Source organism: Lampetra fluviatilis, chromosome 31 (genome assembly GCF_964198595.1).
Source record: "Lampetra fluviatilis chromosome 31, kcLamFluv1.1, whole genome shotgun sequence".
NCBI classification, from domain to species: Eukaryota; Metazoa; Chordata; class Hyperoartia; order Petromyzontiformes; family Petromyzontidae; genus Lampetra; species Lampetra fluviatilis.
In genome coordinates this window covers 8,400,779-8,423,393 of record NC_136305.1, presented here as the reverse complement: position 1 = coordinate 8,423,393, position 22,615 = coordinate 8,400,779, and the positions used below count along the sequence as shown (strand labels likewise).

The 22,615-nt window shown below is 53.1% G+C and overlaps 1 protein-coding gene across 1 annotated transcript; it reads right to left on the bottom strand.

The window, feature by feature from the left end:
- Positions 1 to 3,453: 3,453 nt before the first annotated feature.
- On the bottom strand, positions 3,454 to 14,493 carry LOC144943514 (tubulin beta-4B chain-like). The gene is made up of 6 exons (XM_078871031.1): positions 14,114 to 14,493; positions 12,779 to 12,890; positions 10,120 to 10,230; positions 9,029 to 9,273; positions 7,150 to 7,752; positions 3,454 to 4,726 (listed from the first exon to the last, which is right to left on the bottom strand). Exons 1-6 carry the CDS (start codon positions 14,168 to 14,170, stop codon positions 4,478 to 4,480), a joined length of 1,377 nt encoding a protein of 458 aa, XP_078727157.1. The 5' UTR covers positions 14,171 to 14,493; the 3' UTR covers positions 3,454 to 4,477.
- Positions 14,494 to 22,615: the final 8,122 nt, after the last annotated feature.

Below are 22,615 nucleotides of genomic sequence, written 5' to 3'. Positions count from 1 at the left end.
CCCCGTAACTCCACGCAAAGGTCAGAACCCTGCAGCCTGCACCGCCCGACCTCTTTCGAGCACCCGACTTTGGTTTTGAGAGGCTGGATGGCGTGACCCCGGGGTTCAGAGTGCGTCCAAAGCGAGTGACAGAAGAGGGGCGTCCTCAGGGTCCCCGAATCCCCCAGTCCCTGGAAATCACGGTGGGCCCTGCCAAAGTGCCTTCACTTAAGAAATGCATTGTACATTCCTGGGCTTCATGCAGCCCTCGCCTTTTATAAACTCGTGTGCGTCGTGTCTGCAGTGTGCGTCGTGTGCGTCGTGTCTGCAGTGTGCGTCGTGTGCGTTGTGTCGTATTTGCAGTGTGTGCAGTGTGCGTCGTGTCTCCAGTGTGTGTAGTGTCTGCAGTGTGTGTTGTGTCTGTCGTGTGCGTCGTGTCTGCAGTGTGCGTCGTGTCTCCAGTGTGTGTAGTGTCTGCAGTGTGTGTAGTGTGCGTCGTGTCTCCAGTGTGTGTAGTGTCTGCAGTGTGTGTAGTGTGCGTCGTGTCTCCAGTGTGTGTAGTGTCTGCAGTGTGTGTTGTGTCTGTCGTGTGCGTCGTGTTTGCAGTGTGCGTCGTGTCTGCAGTGTGCGTGTGGTGTGCAACTTAGCCCGCTCGTGCCTTAGGTCGGACTCGGGAGTCTGGAGGAGAACGGCGCCACGTGCCGGCCCCACCCGAGCTGCCTGCAGGCGGCGGTGGTGGTCAGCGCAGGCGGTGGTGGTGGTGGTCAGTGCAGGCGGTGGTGGTGGTGGTGGCCAGCAGCGCTTGCGGTGTTTCCGGAGCCGGCGTTCGTCGCCGCTCCGATCCTCCTCTGCCCCGCGAGCCACCACGGAAGGCGTCGTGGTGGCACCGTCTCGATACCCGTGCCAACATTGACACCGCCCCTCCGCCCCGGACTCGTCCCTGTTCCGTGAGGAACGTGGCCCAGAAGTGATTGCCTGTTAAGATGAGCGGTGTAATCGGTGTGATTCCACATTCGTGTGGCCGGGGTAAGTCCATCCATAGGGCACTCGCTCGTTGACTTCCGCACAAAGGGTGGTGATATGGACCCCGGAGGATTTGACCTCAGGACCTTCCCGTCGCGAGCCGCTCGCTCTAGGGTCGTGGGTGCTACCCCCCCCCCCCCCCCATTTCAAGAAGTGGGGGACCAATTCTCTTATTCAGGGTTACTGCCGAGGTAACGCCACAGATGGGGAGGTAGCAAGTCGGCTTCTCCTGCGTTCTCGTTTCTTTGCAAGCAGATTGGAGGGGAGGAGTGCCTTGATTAGGAAACATGAACTCGACAATGAAAAGCAACGAACCAATTGCGCCTAAAGAAGAACGTTTTCAATCTGCTGCGTTACCGCCCGCTGTGACACTCGTCAGAAAGGGTTCTTGTGCGTTTCCTTTGCGAGTGATCTGCCCCCCCCCCTCGTGTGTCCACTGCGTGCGTCTCTCGGCAACTGCTGCCACGAGGCAGGGAACCCAAACTCGCGACGTTCTGCCGTGATGCGCCCCTCAACCACCACGTGCTGGGGGGTTCCGTTTTGGATTAAAAACACGCAGGATGTCGTTGCGTCGTTCAGGTACGATGGCGTCGAATTTTTATCGGTCCGCATCGACGCGATGTAATGCTCAGGCAGGAGGAATCGGATGATATTGGTCGCGAAAGCCTACGTGTTAAAAACCGCCGTTAGGTCGTGATGCGAAACGTTAGATCCACGCCCATGTCGGCACCGCCGTGCGTGCCACGGTGCCACGCTCGGGTCGACGACGGCTTGGAGGGTGGGGGGCGGCTCGGACGGAGGTTTGGTGCCATGCACCGCCCGGGGGACTCGAGCCCAGGCCTCGCGTGAGGCGGAGGAGGGTGTTGGTGGTGAACTGTGTTGCGGATGCGTGCGGTGCTCTGTATTTACACCGAACCAACCACTTAACGCGTGCGCGCGTGTGTGTGTGTGTGCGTGCGTTAATACAGTTTTAAAAAAACCACAGCAGTGACGCGTTGTCCTTGCGTACAGTGGCTCTGTTGAGTGTGCATCCCTGCTCTACGCATGGGCAGAGCGAACGCTCCGACGCGCTTTCCACTTGTCGCGCGCCACCTCCGTGCAGAATTTGCTCGCGCACGAAGACGGAGGACGAACCGGGCACAAGGATGAACTGCAGGCAAGCGGGAAGACAGCAGCCAAATCGTGAGCTGTAGCCAACAATTGCCCAAGCTCCACAGTCCTCTATGTATTAAGGCGTTATTGACCAATTAATGAGTGTTGACACGTTGGAAGAAACCGGAGCACCTGGAGAAAACCCACGCGTGCGAGGGGGAAACACTATATCTCACGCGGTCGGAACGGGTGAAGTCCAATACATTCTGCGGCACCACTTTCGACTGGCGTGCCAGGGTACGGCCGCTCTTCGCCGCCCACGGCGAAGGGAGTTTCACAGCGGCCGTGCGGCGACCCGTCAACCCTCGCCGCCTCCTCGGTGCTGGACTTCGGGCAGCCATAGGCCTCGGCAAGGTAAGGTAAAAGTTAAAATGTAAAAAAGCAAGCCTACCTTTACCTTACATTTTACCTTGCCACAATACAATCACTCTACCCTACCTTTTACCCTGTAGCAGGTAAGGTAAAAAGCAACGAGCCTAACTTTACCCTACCTTTTACCCTTACCCCATACAAATTACCCGATTACAGGGTAATTACTGGGGTACTACGAAACATGAAAAAGGTTTATAACGGCAAATGCTAGGTAGAGCGTTTTATTCCTATAGAATACTCTCGATGATTCCAATTTTACACGCTTTCTTTGAACTCACTGTTGTTGTATCATCAAATCTTGTAACTCAATTTTAACCCACTTCCCAATATGGTATAGACTGCAAACTTGGTATACTTATGTCATACTGATGACAACACTATATTTTCTCATAAAAATATCTGTTTTTAAACATTTTTTTTAAATGTTATGTTTCGGCTTGGGTCAAATTGTCCACGCTCAACTGACGTTGGCTGTAATTGGAGTCGTGGAGTTCTGCCATTACTAGTACATTTCATAAAAGCGTGTTTTTAAAAGAGTTTTTTTTTTCAATATTACTTATTAAATGGAGGCCACGGACTGCGCCACTGAGCTTTTAGTGGTAAACAAGGCGCCGTATTTACCGGGTAATACTTCGCGCTACCTTTACCCTACCGGGTTATTCTTCCGAGCTACCTTTACCCTACCCTTTACCTTACTCCTTGGCATGTCGACACCTTTACCCTTTAACCCGGTAAAAAGGGAAAATTACCTTACCTTGCCGAGGCCTAGGCAGCCACGTGAAGCGGGGCCGAAACCACAGCCGCCCGTTATCGATTACCCAGCGTAGGCGGGGCACCCCGAGTGCGCGCTGTACCATGGACAGCAGCGAGACCCGTGCTGCTGCCGTTGGCACAGCGAGTGATGAGGACGCACCGCGTGGTGGCCGTGTGCACAAGCCGCACGTTTATTCACGGTGCCATTTGACATTTTACGCAGGCTTTATTTATAAGCTGAATGGGGTGGGGGGGGGGGGTAGGAGGGAGTGGGGGCTTTAACGCACAGTGAGAGGGAGCAAGGTCTTCATTCATTATCTGAGATCGGCAAAGGAACACACAACGGAGTCACGGTGAAAACACACTGCTGCTGCTACTCTGAATAATAATACTGCTGCCACCACCAATGGGAAATGGTTGTAGATCCCGGGAGACCAAAGTGATATGGTGCTAATGGGCACTGCGACCATGCATGGGAGACAAGAAGAAGGGGCAGGTCGGGATTAGAGACGGGGTTCGGGCTCTGGTCCAGAGCACAGCAGCTGCGAGATGTTGAAGCATGGTTACTGCACCAAGCCACTGGCCTTAACATTGCACTTGATCCACAGGCTCCGCTGTAGAACCCTGGGCCGAGGGTTTTGGATACAGACTTGTACCAAGGTTAGGGAGAGCGCTAGGCCTAGCGGTCCAACGTCAGCTAGACTTATCCGAGGGCGACAATTCAATCGAGGCCTATGCCTAAGCCTAGGGGTCTCGTTCTTTATTCAGGTATTGTCTCCGTGCCTCCGTATTAGAACTGGGGATGTGGAGTATGGTAGCGCTACAGCTAAAGTTAGTGTTATTGATGTTAGTTGTGAGAAAAACTACAGTCGGCTATGATTAGTGTCATGGGCAGTGCTATGTTTTGAGTGGGGGCTAGCTATGGTTCTATGAAGCCTGTGGATCAGGATAGAGCTGTTTGTTGTATGGGTCAGGGCTAGTGTCTGGCTTGGGTTCATGGCTCGGGCTAGCGAGAGGGTTTGTGTTCGGGCTACGGTTCTGATAAAGGCCATATGGCTTGGGCCAGGCTACGGGTTGACTATTGACTATGGGTTAGGGCTCGAGCGAATGGTGTGGGCTACGTGTGGAGCTATGCGATCGCCGTGGTTCCGGCCTGGGTGGTGGTGTCGCGTTCGATCCGTCACGGCGGCGCCCATGTTCAGTAACTCTCGTGCGGAGCCGCGTCCTCCTCCTCCGCCTCGTCCTCCTCGTAGTCCTCCTCGAACTCGCCCTCCTCCTCCTCGGCCGTGGCGTCCTGGTACTGCTGGTACTCGGACACGAGGTCGTTCATGTTGCTCTCCGCCTCAGTGAACTCCATCTCGTCCATGCCCTCGCCCGTGTACCAGTGCAGGAAGGCCTTGCGGCGGAACATGGCCGTGAACTGCTCGGAGATTCGCTTGAACAGCTCCTGGGGAGGGGAGGGACGAGGCCAGAGGAGAGCCAGATGGGGTCAACTGGCAACTATGGGGGTCGCTTGGCAACCCGTGGGGGTCACTTGGCAACCGTGGGGGTCACTTGGCAACCGCGGGGGTCGCTTGGCAACCCGTGGGGGTCGCTTGGCAACCCGTGGGGGTCGCTTGGCAACCGTGGGGGTCGCTTGGCAACCCGTGGGGGTCGCTTGGCAACCGCGGGGGTCGCTTGGCAACCCGTGGGGGTCGCTTGGCAACCCGTGGGGGTCGCTTGGCAACCGTGGGGGTCGCTTGGCAACCCGTGGGGGTCGCATGGCAACCGCGGGGGTCGCTTGGCAACCGCGGGGGTCGCTTGGCAACCGCGGAGGTCGCTTGGCAACCGTGGGGGTCGCTTGATAAGCACAGGGAGAAGTAGAGAGAGAGATAGAGACACGGAGAGCGCTATGGAGGAAGAGGCAAGCAGTGAGAGTCACGTACACAGGCAGACACACACGAAGAAAGGAAAGAGACGACAGGACAAAGATAATACGAAGAGCTAGACGCGAAGGAAACGGACAAAAGAGACAGAGAGAAATGTAAGTGCCCCAAGATGCCCTTGAATGGCTCCTGCCAATGACGGAGAGGGGGGGGGGACTGAGGAGCAGGGGGGCATGCAGAGGGACATAAGACACAGAGACAGATGCAAGCATACGGCGAGACAGAGACGTAGAATGAGAGACACAGGGACAGAGTGGGGCACAAAGGGACAGAGCAACACGGAGAGAGACATTTAAAGCAGGTCAGCTGGTATTTCAACTATTTCAGGAGCCTTGCAACTTTTAACAGAAATATTCCACGATCAATATAAGAATCTCCGGTCCATCATCACCACGATTCTCACATCCGCGATTAGCACGGTTGGCTACGTATGGTGCTAAAGAAGTTCAACGTAAATAGTTTTATCATCTCGTCATGCTTCTCGTCGCAAGCTTTCTCAAACTTGTTTTTTGGCCGGGTCTAGGAATCTTCTCGTCCAGACGGGTCTGTTCTCGCCTCCTGAACTAAACTCAGATGGCACCCTGCGCGTTGGATTTGCAAGATCACTAAAGTGTGTGTGGGGGGGGGGGAGGACATACGCATTGGGTTGTAGCTCTTGTGAAGCTTACGGAAGTGCCTCACAACCACAAGGTGAAATCACAACAATGAAGAACGCTCGGGCAAGGACACAATATAGCCGGTGCCCAAGACGGCGGCGCAGATGCTCGTTCTGACGGTGAATAATGAGGGGAAAGGGATTATTCATGCTTGGCATGGCCACTGACAAGCAGCGGAGGATGCAGGCTAAATTAAAAAGCGCAAAGGCATCGCGAGAGAGGCTTGATCAGGGTAAGAATAACACGTCGGTAGCAGCACGCAAAGGAAACGTAAGAGAGAGGGGGACAAGCAAGATGTTATAATAATAATAGGGGTTTCCCCCTTTTTTCTGGCAACAAAACTGAAACCTTTTTACAAAGATTCATGTCTGCATTAACCACAATACTTGTAGTCGAAATGCAAACAAAAAACACACTATGATAATATATGCATTGTCCTTGAAACTTATTGGTCCACACCAAGGGACGGCTTTCTTGATTTGAAGCTTTCGTGACTTCAGGAATTCATACCCTTTGGGTCTTTCGGTAAAGTCACGCGAATAGAAACATAATAGATCACGACGTTTCGATCGCAACACAGGCGATCGTCTTCAGGTGAGAGACTCACCTGAAGAGAGACAATTGCCTGTGTTGCGATCGAAACGTTGTGATCTATTATTTTTCTATCTGCGTGACTTTACCGAAAGACCCACAGAGTATGATATTGTTCCTCACAGCGGTCGCTACAGCGCCCTTTGCAGGGATGCATCGATTTGACGCAGATTCAGATCCCGCGCGTGCTGCAACAACAATGACGACGGCCCACGACGCCACCGCGTCGCAATCGACTCTGCTTGTTTCTGCATTGAACGGACAAATACACACGTGACACACGGTGACCGCCGCTACCGTACATACAGCTAAGAAGCATGTCATATTCTTGGTTCTTTCGGTAAAGTCACGTAGAAGGGAAATAATAAAATAATATTTATATAAAACATTAAATATTAATATTATTTTATTTTTTCCCTTCTACGTGACTTTACCAAAAGAACCAAGAATATGAATCCCTGCAGTCACGAAAGCTTTAGATCAAGATTTAAGCATGTCATAGTTTGTGTAAAGTCGCGCGTCCCTTATCACTCGAGAAGTACCTTTGGCATTATCGACAGTTGCGGTCTTAACAGCGATGGGGAGAGAGACTACAGCGATGAGTGAGTACGGAGCTGTGGACCACAGTGATCTGTGGCCGATGACGAGGAGGAGGGGTTGGAGGGCCGGACAACGCGTCGCGAAGTCACCGTCGCTACCTGGATGGCGGTGCTGTTCCCGATGAACGTGACGGACATGCTGAGGCCGCGCGGCGGGATGTCGCACACGGCCGTCTTCACGTTGTTGGGGATCCAGTCGGTGAAGTAGCTGCTGTTCTTGGTCTGCGCGCTCAGCATCTGCTCGTCGATCTCCTTCATGGACATGCGGCCGCGGAAGATGGCGGCCACCGTGAGGTAGCGGCCGTGACGCGGGTCGCACGCCGCCATCATGTTCTTGGCGTCGAACATCTGCTGGGTGAGCTCGGGCACGGTGAGTGCGCGGTACTGCTGCGAGCCGCGGCTGGTGAGCGGCGCGAAGCCCGGCATGAAGAAGTGCAGGCGCGGGAAGGGCACCATGTTGACGGCGAGCTTGCGCAGGTCGGCGTTGAGCTGGCCCGGGAAGCGCAGGCAGGTGGTGACGCCGCTCATGGTGGCCGACACCAGGTGGTTGAGGTCGGCGTACGCTGGGTTGGCCAGCTTGAGGGTGCGGAAGCAGATGTCGTAGAGGGCCTCGTTGTCGATGCAGTACGTCTCGTCCGTGTTCTCCACCAGCTGGTGCACCGACAGCGTCGCGTTGTACGGCTCCACCACCGTGTCCGACACCTGCGGGGCGGCACGGCTTCCATCGAGTGTGGGGGGGGGGGGGGGTTCGTCGTGGAGGTCAGGGGGTCGGGGCTAGAGTTGGGCGGGCCTAGGTTATCATTCGAGTTCGAGCCAATGTTGTCGTTGTTGTTAGGGCACGACCCCAGAGCCTCTCGCCTTCGGCAACGCACGTGGTCACGGAGTAGTCTGTGTCAGTGCGAGTGTCAGGTCCAGTACTTGGGGGGGTACGGCTAATGCTCGCGTCACTGACCGCAGTCCCCCGGTGTCTCCTCACCTTGCCCGATTAGAGAAGACGCCAGCAGCAGCGTCAGGGATGGCTCAAGACCGGTGCTCGTTACACGCGTCAGATCGTGCCCAGTACTCTAGTACCACAGCCCGCTAGCGCCACAGTCCAATAGTATTACATCTAGAGCCCCCTCACCTTAGGGGAGGGCACCACGCTGAAGGTGTTCATGATGCGGTCGGGGTTATAGTACCGGTACTATCGTCCTCCACCTCGTCATTCTCTCCTCTCACCTTGAGGAAGGGCACCACGCTGAAGGTGTTCATGATGCGGTCGGGGTTATAGTACCGGTACTATCGTCCTCCATCTCGTAGCTCTCTCCTCTCACCTTGGGGGAGGGCACCACGCTGAAGGTGTTCATGATGCGGTCGGGGTTATAGTACCGGTACTATCGTCCTCCACCTCGTAGCTCTCTCCTCTCACCTTGGGGAAGGGCACCACGCTGAAGGTGTTCATGATGCGGTCGGGGTTATAGTACCGGTACTATAGCCCTCCACCTCGTAGCTCTCTCCTCTCACCTTGGGGGAGGGCACCATGCTGAAGGTGTTCATGATGCGGTCGGGGTTATAGTACCGGTACTATCGTCCTCCACCTCGTAGCTCTCTCCTCTCACCTTGGGGAAGGGCACCACGCTGAAGGTGTTCATGATGCGGTCGGGGTTATAGTACCGGTACTATAGCCCTCCACCTCGTAGCTCTCTCCTCTCACCTTGGGGAAGGGCACCACGCTGAAGGTGTTCATGATGCGGTCGGGGTTATAGTACCGGTACTATCGTCCTCCACCTCGTAGCTCTCTCCTCTCACCTTGGGGGAGGGCACCACGCTGAAGGTGTTCATGATGCGGTCGGGGTTATAGTACCGGTACTATCGTCCTCCACCTCGTAGCTCTCTCCTCTCACCTTGGGGAAGGGCACCACGCTGAAGGTGTTCATGATGCGGTCGGGGTTATAGTACCGGTACTATCGTCCTCCACCTCGTAGCTCTCTCCTCTCACCTTGGGGGAGGGCACCACGCTGAAGGTGTTCATGATGCGGTCGGGGTACTCCTCGCGGATCTTGCTGATGAGCAGGGTGCCCATGCCCGAGCCGGTGCCCCCGCCCAGCGAGTGCGTTAGCTGGAAGCCCTGAAGGCAGTCGCAGTTCTCCGCCTCCTTGCGCACCACGTCCAGCACCGAGTCCACCAGCTCCGCGCCCTCCGTGTAGTGGCCCTTGGCCCAGTTGTTACCCGCACCGCTCTGGCCTGCGGGGCACAAGGCCATCGCGCCGATGAGCGGTATCGGCCCGGGGAGCCGAGTTTCCGACACTCGCCAACTCCACTGTGGGATGGCTGCCAGGTGAATGCCAGGTGAATGCCAGGTGAATGCCAGGTGAATGCCAGGTGTCGCAGGCCTGATCCAGTGACGTCGCCTGATGGGCATGGGACCCTGTGCAAGGAATGAATGGAATGGCTCCCCCAATCCAATGTCCTCCCTCTTTATGGCCCGGCCCCTGGATCCGTCCGGCCTTTGGGCGTCGGCGCAGTCGCACCGCCTGCACACTCGACAGCAGCGCCACTGACTTGGGCTGTGCGGTGGGTGAGAGAAGGTAGTACACAGCAATGGATTCTTGAATCTATCTGTGAGGATCTTGAAGCGTTACCCCTTATGTGTGAGGTGAGTTTTACCTTGGTCCGTATACCGTTTTCAGCCAACAAAATACTCAATGATGGAAATGGCCAAAACAGGATCCTCTTGAAAAGGCGTCTTGAGACTTGGTGAGGCTTTCCTGAGTCAAATTATTATCATTGTTGTTGTTACACAAGCGGGGCAGCGCCTTGTCTTACAGGCAAGTGCGCCCGTAGACCAGACATTGATATCTCGGCATTTTTGTGAGTCTCATAAGCAGTTTGATCTCTTACAAATGTCTACAGGTTGCCCGACGTTACGGGCATGAGCCCTCCACGAACACGGTAGCACCCATGCAGCACAGCAGTTGTATGAATGAAGTGGTTACGTTTGCCGACTTGATGTCAACATTTTCAAGTAACTTTTTGTTGGTGGCCAAAACGGTTCCTTTGGCCCGCTCCCTTCACCATCACCCAGCTTACCGAACACGAAGTTGTCCGGGCGGAACATGTGGCCCAGAGGCCCCGAGCGGACTGCGTCCATGGTGCCCGGCTCTAGGTCCACCATGATCGCCCTCGGCACGAACTTGCCACCTGCGCGAACGGGAGGGACCAGAGGTCGCAAACGGGTTTTGATTCCTTACCCGTATCCGTACGCACCAAGGTCGCAAATGGGTACCCGTACCCTACCCGATACCCGGCTACCCGTACCCTACCCGTACCCGGCCGGGTATCGGGTAGGGTACGGGTACCCGATTGCGACCTCTGGGATGAAGCCATGTTGCAGGCGCGGATGGGTTGATTCTAGGAACTTGAATTGTGAGAAGAGACAAGACATTGGGAAATGAGTGACAAACGGTGACTCACCAGTGAATCACGGCCTACCCGAACCCGTACCCGGCCGCACCAGAGTCGCAAACGGGTACCCGTACCTGGCCGGGCCGGGTATGGGTAGCCGGGTATCGGGTAGGGTGCAGGTATCGGGTACCGGATTGCGACCTCTGGGAGGGACACGGCCCCCGGCGGTCAGCCCCGTAAACAACCAGGCCCACTGCTGTGAGCGCCGACACTGACGCAACAGGCACCTGGCTCCTCCCCCCTCAACCAGTCTACTTAACAAAGGCTCAGGTTCAGCAGCAGCAGCCGTACCGACCTTATCATAACTACTCCTCTCCAGGGGTCTACCCTGGCTCCTCCCCCCTCAACCAGTATATATACAAGGTCGGGTCTCTTGGGATTTCTCTTTACTTGATACAGCAATTGTGCTGTGACGATTCCACCTGATGAAGGAAGCTTGTGTTGCCTCCGAAACGTCGTGATTTATTATTTAATTTCTATTATTGTTATTTATTTATTTATTTCCTACGTGACTTTACCGAAAAAACCTAAGAGTATGAATCCTTGCAGTCACGAAAGCTTCAAATCTAGAAGCAACAGGCACCGTTCCCGGTCGGCGACGGAGCGTTGGTGGGGTCACCACGTACTGAGAAATCGGGCCCAGGCATTCGACGGAACGTTTGAGTTGTTTTGTTTCTCTTTAGTCTTATCATTTTGTCTTACTGATCGTTCATAATAGAGGGGTTTTTTTGGGGTTAAAAAGAAAACCTCTCATGGATAATATTGGTCACGAAAGCCTACGTGTTAAACTTTACTGATCGTTGTTTATGTAATTTTTTTTAAGTGAACAAACGGTGAAAAAGGGTCCCGGGCAAAGTGCCGTAGGTGGCGTTTGACAAGGAGGAGTCCAGAGGTGGGGTTAGGATTAAGATCAGTGGGAGGGCAAGTACCAGTGTCTGGTTTGCTAATATGGCGCAGGGTTAGGGACTATGGGAGACCTCGTGAATGGTCGGCTAGTCGGCATTGTCAGTGGTAGTCCTAATGGCAGTGGGCTATTTGGTTCGGGCTGGAGTCTATTTGGCGATCGTGCTCTGCCCGCAAACTGCTCCCTGTCCCACCCCTCCTTCCCATGGCAATGAATTTTGCCCTTTCAGATTTTGGCCGATTTTCAGTTCTGGAGTTTGCGGAGCCATTTTCCCTCCTGGGTCACAAGCATCTGACAAGCACTGCACACCGCATCTGCCTCAACACACTGCTGCTACTGCTGCTGCTGGTGACACTGCTGCAGGTGATGTTAGCTGTGCTCGTGGTGGTAGTGGTGATCATGATGGTTCTGTGAGTGATGGGGGTGTTATTCATAATTTAAGTGATGCTCTTGCTGGTAATGGTGCAAAACGGTGGTTCTGATGATGGTGGTACGCATTATTCTTGTGCTGGTGATGTGATACTGATGATGAAGCTAGTGGTGCTCATGCTAGCGATGGCGGTACTGTTGCTATTGTGGTACTAGCCATGATAATAATAGTGATGCTAAGCATAGAACCGTCGAGGTTGTGTAGGGAAATTCTTCAAGCCCCGTGGGATTGTAGCTCAGGCAGATCCGGACCCTGCAACCCTCACGGTCTCCATGCAGAACCGTGGCCTCACTGTTGAGGCCCTTGGGCAGGAGGCAGGAACCTATGGCCTGACCGGCCACACGAGGCCTACCATTGTGAAACAGCGCGCAAACAATAATGTATCTGTCACCGCAAGCATCTCGGCAGCACTAATCGGCTACTGTAGAGAATATTTTTCACTGTGCACTTTAGAAACACGACGGGCCCTCAGTATTTTGCCCATCATCATCAGATAATGGCTGAGGTGTGTGTGAGTGTGCGTCTTGTGTGGTTGCCCGCCATAGCTATCTTGAAAGCCCTCTCCAGCCCTCTGGAGGGAAAAGGTTCCCGTCCCCGGCGTAAGTCATCGTGCACCCGGTGTCTCGGTCGTCATCTCGTTAGCCGGAACCCAGGATGTCGAACTGCCCGGTTGCAGTTGGCGCTCAGGTTGCCACCAGATATGAGTTTGACCCGGACCATCCCAAGCAGCTGTGTATCGAATGGCAGGAACTGTCAAGCCCTGATTGCCCCGATAATGCCCTGGTTTTTTAGGACGCTGCACAGTTTTGATAGAGACCCAGGCCCGCCCGAGAGACGTGTCCCTGGGTTTAGTCTCCAGTGGGGAGAGGGCAGCGACCCTGGCCACATGTGTGGTGGGTTGGGGAGCAGGGGGGGCACGGTGGGGTCCCGGGGGGGTCGAGGGAGCGCACTCGTCGCCTCGCTGTAGTAGACGTTGATCCTCTCCATCTGCAGCCGCGCGTTGTATCCGCGGTAGGAGCCCGTCCTGTCGATGCCATGTTCCTCGCTGATCACCTCCCAGAACTGCAAAGACAGAGCACGCGGTCGCAAAGCCGCAGGCGTCTGTCGCCCGCCCCCCGATTTGACCGCACGTGGCGAGGTCAAGCAGCCCCCTACTCGCCCACCACGATCCTGCGCAAGCGATGACGAAGGCTCCCTCCCCCCCTCCTCATCCATCACTGGATTGAACAGAAATGGCTGTGCGTATAATAAGACAATGACAAGGATTTCCCGTATAGCCTTCGCAGACTTTTTGGGGCAAGCGCTGTTTGCAAGCACTTATGAAGGAGCAGTTAAGAGTGTGTTGTGGCCAACACCCACGCCTGGCCGCCTTTGTCTCCCCATCGCTGATGTTTAAACGCCGCACCGGGTACCCTTTAAAGGCCGTTCGAAGCGAAGTGCGCTAACCATTGCGCCACCGATCCAATGCGAATGCTGTGCCAACGGAGAGGCATGCGGAACAGAGAGAGAGAGGGAGGCGACACTACGCAGATAACAAAAGGCAGAGACATTCGCTGCATGAATACAATGCAGACAGAGGGGGGGGGGTTACACGCTCGCCGCGCCGCATTCACCAGCCGTGATACATCGGGGCGTTCTCACACCCACCGTGATACATCACCATGGTGATACATCACCACTGTGATAGATCACCATGGTGATACGTTACCATGGTGATACATCACTGTGATACATCACAATGGTGCTGCGTCACCATGGTGATACGTCACCATCGTGATACGTCACCATCGTGATACATCACCATGGTGATACATCACCACTGTGGTACATGACCATGGTGATGTATCACCATGGTGATACATCACCACTGTGGTACATGACCATGGTGATGTATCACCATCGTGATGTATCACCATGATGATACACCATCACTGATACATCACTGTAATAGATCACCATCACTGATACATCACCATGGTGATACATCACCATGGTGATACATCATCACTGTGATACGCCATCACTGTAATACATCACCATCGTGATACACCACTGATAGATCATGTTGCGAACACTGCAGCACGCATCACAACACATCCAGCACGGCCGGGTTATGCCGGTCTACACGAGTCAAGATGTGCACTGCATACTGAGTCGCGATATATACTACACGGGAGTGCCGGTCGGATTGTGCACTCGATGATTGGAGCTCTGCACTGAGCACTGCGAGTCGGGCTCTGCACAGGACTGCACAGGACTGCACACTCCGAGCTGCGCACTCTCACCTTGGACCCGACCTGGTTGCCGCACTGGCCGGCTTGCACGTGGACGATCTCGCGCATTGTGCCGCCGTCACGGGGCGGGTGATGGAGTCGAGGGGGCGCAGGTGACGAGAGAGACAGAGACAGATGAGGGCCCGGCCTGCGTCAGTTGAGACGACGGTTCGGTCGCGTGCCCTGTTACGGTTGTGCACTGGTGGCTGTCGTGCGCGGATCTGCGTGTCGGCTCGGTGATGGTGGTGATGTGCGCCGTCTCCACCACCCCAGCCCTCCTGCCGTGGTCGTCGAGCAAGAGAATCTGCGGCAATGTGAAGTGCGCGGCTGTTCACTGCAGCGCGGAGGAGTAGGGAGGGAGGGAGGAGGCGCTACCAGCAGTGATGGGGGTGTTGCTGTGGGTCATGCCCATTGCAGAGAGCGGTGATGGGGGGGGGTGATGATGCTGGTGATGATGATGCTGGTGATGGTGTTGATGTGGTGCAATCCGGGATGACGACGGTGATCAGTCATGCAGAGGTGGTGGTGATGATGAGATGTGCAATGCGCGGGGTGATGGTGGTGATGGTAATGTGTCGTGCTGCAATGCGGCGGTGATGGCGAATGTGCAATGCGCGATGACGGCGATGTTTTGATGTCGGGGGCTGATTATGATGCTGACGGTCGTTGTTAGGGATGAACGTTGATGATGTTTGATGTTGGGGGTGATGACGATGGCGATGTTTGATGCAAAGCTGTCAGGGACATTGCGTCCGCAGTTTGCATGCGCGACACTCGCATACAAAGACAAAGATCCCCGTGTAGCCTTAACAGACTGTAGGGGAAAGTGCTGTTAGCGAGCACCTATGAAGGCCGGCAAGGCACACGAGGGGGTGGGTGGCCAGCACCACGGCCGACCGCCTTTGTCTCCCCAGTGGCGATGTTTACACACCGCACCAGGTACTCATTTGAGGCTGAGTCGACCTAGGGGAGGCCCAGGACCGGTTAAGATCAACGTCACAGGGTGTTGGCCGTGAGCGGGAATCGAACCCGGGTCGCCGGGTTCACAGCGCAGCGCGCTAACCGCTACACCGCCGCTCCCCGCAATAGACCCACAATAGACACACTCTGTCCCACACGCTCACACAAGGACAAAGATCGCCCCGTGTAGCCTTGAACGGGGGCAGTCGATGCAAGTGTTGTTTGCGAGTCACTGTGAAAGCCAGCACGGCCATAACCACGCCCGGCCGCCTTTGTCTCATCAGATAGACTCCCCAGGGACGGATTCAGACCAGTGACATGCACACAGACTCACCAGTAGGCCTCGGCAAGGTAAGGTAAAAGTTAAACGGTAAAAAAAACAAGAGAAACTTTACCCTACCTTTTACCTTACCACAATACAATCGCGCTACCCTACCTTTTACCCTTTAGCAGGTAAGGTTAAAAAAGAACGAGCCTACCTTTACCTTACCTTTTACCCTTATCCCATACAAATTTCGCGATTACAGGGTAATTACTGGGGTAAAAAACATGGAATTTTTTTTAACGATAAATGCTAGTTAGAGCGCTTTATTCATTTTTCGATTTAAAGCTTTCGTGACTGCAGGGATTCATCTTCTTGGTTCTTTCGGTAAAGTCACGTAGAATGGAAATAATAAAATAATAAAAATAAAACATAATAAAATAATTCTCACGACGTTTCGGCCACAACGCAAGCAGCCGTCCTCAGGTGAAGACCAGGTCTGTCGGGGAGACAGCGTCTGAATGAAACAGCACCATGCTTGGAGCGTATATTTAATCTGGGTTGGAAGGGGGTGAAAGGGCGCCTTGACAAAATAATTTGCATATCAAGAGGAATTTAGCATATTTGAGGGAAATGCAGGTATGTGATTAGTACTACTTATGCCCGTGCATTATGCAGGATTAGCAGCATCAAAAGGAGGGGATAGGGGTAGCATTAATAAAGGGAAGGAGTATTAATAGTATGTAACTGCAGTAACTAAAACCACCACGTAAACAACTAAAGTATAAACTACATAGTATCATCAGTATACTAAATATACTCTACAATAAGCTGAGTTACTAACAGTAAGTAATACATTACAATTCTACGTCGTAAAAAATATTATATGCTTCCATCTAAACTTTATTCTCTTATATCACACGAGTCTACACTGTACTATATACTGCCATAGACAAACCCAACATTAAATTATATACTTTATTGCTATAAACCCCCATATACATTGTAATATTACACTATGTATTATTCTACCCACCCTAATGTATATCACACTGTTGTATATGGTACAGTGTATAATAACAAATAGTATAAAATTGATATGCTTAATACAATGTACAAAGTAATATATAGTATCGTAATTGTATAGTGAAGGATGTAAAGTGGAGGTTGTCTGGTGCCAGGATGTAGAGTGGAGTTTGTCTGGTGCCAGGATGGAGAGTGGAGTTTGTCTGGTGCCAGGATTTAGAGTGGAGTTTGTCTGGTGCCAGGATGGAGAGTGGAGTTTGTCTGGTGCCAGGATGTAGAGTGGAGTTTGTCTGGTGCCAGGATGGAGAGTGGAGTTTGTCTGGTGCCAGGATGTAGAGTGGAGTTTGTCTGGTGCCAGGATGTAGAGTGGAGTTTGTCTGGTGTCAGGATGTAGAGTGGAGTTTGTCTGGTGCCAGGATGGAGAGTGGAGTTTGTCTGGTGCCAGGATGTAGAGTGGAGTTTGTCTGGTGCCAGGATGTAGAGTGGAGTTTGTCTGGTGCCAGGATGGAGAGTGGAGTTTGTCTGGTGCCAGGATGTAGAGTGGAGTTTGTCTGGTGCCAGGATGGAGAGTGGAGTTTGTCTGGTGTCAGGATGTAGAGTGGAGTTTGTCTGGTGCCAGGATGTTGAGTGGAGTTTGTCTGGTGCCAGGATGTAGAGTAAAGGTTGTATGGTGCCAGGATGTTGAGTGGAGTTTGTCTGGTGTCAGGATGTAGAGTGGAGTTTGTCTGGTGCCAGGATGTTGAGTGGAGTTTGTCTGGTGCCAGGATGTAGAGTAAAGGTTGTCTGGTGCCAGGATGTTGAGTGGAGTTTGTCTGGTGTCAGGATGTAGAGTAGAGTTTGTCTGGTGCCAGGATGTTGAGTGGAGTTTGTCTGGTGCCAGAATGTAGAGTGGAGTTTGTCTGGTGCCAGGATGTAGAGTGGAATTTGTCTGGTGCCAGGATGTAGAGTGGAGTTTGTCTGGTGCCAGGATGTAGAGTGGAGTTTGTCTGCTGCCAGGATGTAGAGTGGAGTTTGTCTGGTGCCAGGATGTAGTGTGGAGTTTGTCTGGTGCCAGGATGTAGAGTGGAGTTTGTCTGGTGCCAGGATGTAGAGTGGAGTTTGTCTGGTGCCAGGATGTAGTGTGGAGTTTGTCTGGTGCCAGGATGTAGTGTGGAGTTTGTCTGGTGCCAGGATGTAGTGTGGAGTTTGTCTGGTGCCAGGATGTAGTGTGGAGTTTGTCTGGTGCCAGGATGTAGTGTGGAGTTTGTCTGGTGCCAGGATGTAGAGTGGAGTTTGTCTGGTGCCAGGATGTAGTGTGGAGTTTGTCTGGTGCCAGGATGTAGAGTGGAGTTTGTCTGGTGCCAGGATGTAGAGTGGAATTTGTCTGGTGCCAGGATGTAGAGTGGAATTTGTCTGGTGCCAGGATGTAGAGTGGAGTTTGTCTGGTGCCAGGATGTAGTGTGGAGTTTGTCTGGTGCCAGGATGTAGTGTGGAGTTTGTCTGGTGCCAGGATGTAGAGTGGAGTTTGTCTGGTGCCAGGATGTTGAGTGGAGTTTGTTTGGTGCCAGGATGTAGAGTGGAGTTTGTCTGGTGCCAGGATGTAGAGTGGAGTTTGTCTGGTGCCAAGATGTAGAGTGGAGTTTGTCTGGTGCCAGGATGTAGAGTGGAGTTTGTCTGGTGCCAGGATGTAGAGTGGAGTTTGTCTGGTGCCAGGATGTAGCCTGGAGTTTGTCTGGTGCCAGGATGTAGTGTGGAGTTTGTCTGGTGCCAGGATGTAGAGTGGAGTTTGTCTGGTGCCAGGATGTATAGTGGACTTTGTCTGGTGCCAGGATGTAGTGTGGAGTTTGTTTGGTGCCAGGATGTAGAGGGGAGTTTGTCTGGTGGAAGGATGTTGAGTGGAGTTTTTCTGGTGCCAGGATGTTGAGTGGAGTTTGTCTGGTGCCAGGATGTAGAGTGGAGTTTGTCTGGTGACAGGATGTAGAGTGGAATTTGTCTGGTGCCAGGATGTAGTGTGGAGTTTGTCTGGTGCCAGGATGTAGTGTGGAGTTTGTCTGGTGCCAGGATGTAGTGTGGAGTTTGTCTGGTGCCAGGATGTAGAGTGGAGTTTGTCTGGTGCCAGGATGTAGAGTGGAGTTTGTCTGGTGACAGGATGTAGAGTGGAATTTGTCTGGTGCCAGGATGTAGAGTGGAATTTGTCTGGTGCCAGGATGTAGAGTGGAGTTTGTCTGGTGCCAGGATGTAGTGTGGAGTTTGTCTGGTGCCAGGATGTAGTGTGGAGTTTGTTTGGTGCCAGGATGTAGAGTGGAGTTTGTCTGGTGCCAGGATGTAGAGTGGAGTTTGTCTGGTGCCAGGATGTTGAGTGGAGTTTGTCTGGTGCCAGGATGTAGAGTGGAGTTTGTCTGGTGCCAGGATGTTGAGTGGAGTTTGTCTGGTTCCAGGATGTTGAGTGGAGTTTTTCTGGTGCCAGGATGTAGAGTGGAGTTTGTCTGGTGCCAGGATGTAGAGTGGAGTTTGTCTGGTGTCAGGATGTAGAGTGGAGTTTGTCTGGTGCCAGGATGGAGAGTGGAGTTTGTCTGGTGCCAGGATGTAGAGTGGAGTTTGTCTGGTGCCAGGATGGAGAGTGGAGTTTGTCTGGTGCCAAGATGTAGAGTGGAGTTTGTCTGGTGCCCGGATGGAGAGTGGAGTTTGTCTGGTGTCAGGATGTAGAGTGGAGTTTGTCTGGTGCCAGGATGTTGAGTGGAGTTTGTCTGGTGCCAGGATGTAGAGTAAAGGTTGTCTGGTGCCAGGATGTTGAGTGGAGTTTGTCTGGTGTCAGGATGTAGAGTGGAGTTTGTCTGGTGCCAGGATGTTGAGTGGAGTTTGTCTGGTGCCAGGATGTAGAGTAAAGGTTGTCTGGTGCCAGGATGTTGAGTGGAGTTTGTCTGGTGTCAGGATGTAGAGTAGAGTTTGTCTGGTGCCAGGATGTTGAGTGGAGTTTGTCTGGTGCCAGAATGTAGAGTGGAGTTTGTCTGGTGCCAGGATGTAGAGTGGAATTTGTCTGGTGCCAGGATGTAGAGTGGAGTTTGTCTGGTGCCAGGATGTAGAGTGGAGTTTGTCTGGTGCCAGGATGTAGAGTGGAGTTTGTCTGGTGCCAGGATGTAGTGTGGAGTTTGTCTGGTGCCAGGATGTAGTGTGGAGTTTGTCTGGTGCCAGGATGTAGTGTGGAGTTTGTCTGGTGCCAGGATGTAGTGTGGAGTTTGTCTGGTGCCAGGATGTAGTGTGGAGTTTGTCTGGTGCCAGGATGTAGAGTGGAGTTTGTCTGGTGCCAGGATGTAGTGTGGAGTTTGCCTGGTGCCAGGATGTAGAGTGGAGTTTGTCTGGTGCCAGGATGTAGAGTGGAGTTTGTCTGGTGACAGGATGTAGAGTGGAATTTGTCTGGTGCCAGGATGTAGTGTGGAGTTTGTCTGGTGCCAGGATGTAGTGTGGAGTTTGTCTGGTGCCAGGATGTAGTGTGGAGTTTGTCTGGTGCCAGGATGTAGAGTGGAGTTTGTCTGGTGCCAGGATGTAGAGTGGAGTTTGTCTGGTGACAGGATGTAGAGTGGAATTTGTCTGGTGCCAGGATGTAGAGTGGAATTTGTCTGGTGCCAGGATGTAGAGTGGAGTTTGTCTGGTGCCAGGATGTAGTGTGGAGTTTGTCTGGTGCCAGGATGTAGTGTGGAGTTTGTCTGGTGCCAGGATGTAGAGTGGAGTTTGTCTGGTGCCAGGATGTTGAGTGGAGTTTGTCTGGTGCCAGGATGTAGAGTGGAGTTTGTCTGGTGCCAGGATGTAGTGTGGAGTTTGTCTGGTGCCAGGATGTAGTGTGGAGTTTGTCTGGTGCCAGGATGTAGTGTGGAGTTTGTCTGGTGCCAGGATGTAGTGTGGAGTTTGTCTGGTGCCAGGATGTAGTGTGGAGTTTGTCTGGTGCCAGGATGTAGTGTGGAGTTTGTCTGGTGCCAGGATGTAGTGTGGAGTTTGTCTGGTGCCAGGATGTAGTGTGGAGTTTGTCTGGTGCCAGGATGTAGAGTGGAGTTTGTCTGGTGCCAGGATGTAGTGTGGAGTTTGTCTTGTGCCAGGATGTAGAGTGGAGTTTGTCTGGTGCCAGGATGTAGAGTGGAGTTTGTCTGGTGACAGGATGTAGAGTGGAATTTGTCTGGTGCCAGGATGTAGTGTGGAGTTTGTCTGGTGCCAGGATGTAGTGTGGAGTTTTTCTGGTGCCAGGATGTAGTGTGGAGTTTGTCTGGTGCCAGGATGTAGAGTGGAGTTTGTCTGGTGCCAGGATGTAGAGTGGAGTTTGTCTGGTGACAGGATGTAGAGTGGAATTTGTCTGGTGCCAGGATGTAGAGTGGAATTTGTCTGGTGCCAGGATGTAGAGTGGAGTTTGTCTGGTGCCAGGATGTAGTGTGGAGTTTGTCTGGTGCCAGGATGTAGTGTGGAGTTTGTCTGGTGCCAGGATGTAGAGTGGAGTTTGTCTGGTGCCAGGATGTAGAGTGGAGTTTGTCTGGTGCCAGGATGTAGAGTGGAGTTTGTCTGGTGCCAAGATGTAGAGTGGAGTTTGTCTGGTGCCAGGATGTAGAGTGGAGTTTGTCTGGTGCCAGGATGTTGAGTGGAGTTTGTCTGGTGCCAGGATGTTGAGTGGAGTTTGTCTGGTGCCAGGATGTAGAGTGGAGTTTGTCTGGTGCCAGGATGTAGAGTGGAGTTTGTCTGGTGCCAGGATGTAGAGTGGAGTTTGTCTGGTGCCAGGATGTAGAGTGGAGTTTGTCTGGTGCCAGGATGTAGAGTGGAGTTTGTCTGGTGCCAGGATGTAGAGTGGAGATGGCGACGTCCAGGTTGGAGAAGAATGCCCCGACGGTGGGCAGCATGATGGCGTGATGCTCGACAATCCTGCGTGTGATGGTGCGGGTGGATGGGCCCTCGTATCCCTGCGTCAATGTGTTGACCAAGGTCTTGAACTTGTCGCTGCCGGCGGCTCGCAAAGAGATTGCACTTTGGATAACAAAATCCACCACCGCGTTCTCAAACTTTACCAGGAGGCGATCCGGGATTGCTGGCCGGCTCAGCGTTTGCTGTATTAGGCGGCTCGCCGACGCCGACGTCCCAACCTCGCTGCCTGGGGCGAGCACGTTGTGTTTCTTGAGGTGGGCTTTCCACCCCGACGCGTTCGTGTGGGTGGAAAACCACTTGCGGCAGTGCACGCACTGCCGCTTCCCTTGCTGTGCATGCGGATCACCCTCCATCCAATCGTGTGTGTGCTCCCACGGGAACGCATACCGCTGCCTCTTTCGATTGCTGTTCGCAGCAACCCCAAAAAAGCCGTTGCTGGCATCCTCGTCCTCAAGTACCTCGACCTCAAGAACGTGGACCGTCTCCATGTGCTCCGCCATCACTTTAAAATGGAGGCCACGGACTGCGTCACTGCGCCACGGAACTTTTAGCAGTAAACAAGGTACTGTATTTAACGGGTCATTATTCGCGCGACCCTTACCCTACCGGGTAATTCTTCTGTGCTACCTTTACCCTACTCTTTACCTTACCCCTTGGCATGTCGAAACCTTTACCCTTTACCTTTACCCTTTTACCCGGTAATAAAGGTAATTTACCTTACCTTGCCGAGGCCTACTCACCAGAGACACTCACCGGAGAACACACCTCCGTACGTGACACACGTGTGTAATGCACGTGCAAGTGTTACGCGACGTCACCCTCTGGCACAATGTCACCCACCTTACGTAATCGGCTGGTCAGGCAGCCGAATGCCGTTTCAGTTTCATTTTTTTGGTATATCCCTGTGAGCCATTCGGCTCTTGAATCGGTTGCAACCGCAACAAACAAAACACCTAAAACATGAACAAGAAAACATTTAAAGTGGCTATGCGCAAACAGAAAAATCCAGGAGAAAACTGCAAAATCTTCCAGAAAAAGCACCGTACACCAATGCTGGATGCAAAAATCCCAGTGGGATGCAAGTCAAACAACAACAACAAGACAACTTCGATTAAAGCCATCAGTTTAACTCCGTACTACAACAAACAAACATGACCAAACCAAAAAACTTTTCGAAATCACCAAAATAAAGCCATAAAAGCATAAAAGGCCAGGACATTTGTGGATGGGTGTTGCTGCGTCGTGAGTGCGCGATGACTTGGTGGGGAGCGGTGGGTGACGCGCTCATAGCGCATGCTGCCCCGTGACCCTGGCAAACCCGAGTTGACCTCCCACTTATACAAGCAACTGCGATGGCGCATTTTCGAATCGGTCTCAGTGTCTCCACG

Coding starts and splice junctions, on each gene's coding strand:
- LOC144943514 (XM_078871031.1), bottom strand. CDS start 14,170: ATGCGCGAGATCGTCCACGTGCAAGCCGGCCAGTGCGGCAACCAGGTC. Junction 7,753..9,028: donor GCGTGGTGCCCTCCCCCAAG/GTGAGAGGAGAG, acceptor GCCGCCCCGCAG/GTGTCGGACACGGTGGTGGA. Junction 4,727..7,149: donor GGAACAGCACCGCCATCCAG/GTAGCGACGGTG, acceptor TCCCCTCCCCAG/GAGCTGTTCAAGCGAATCTC.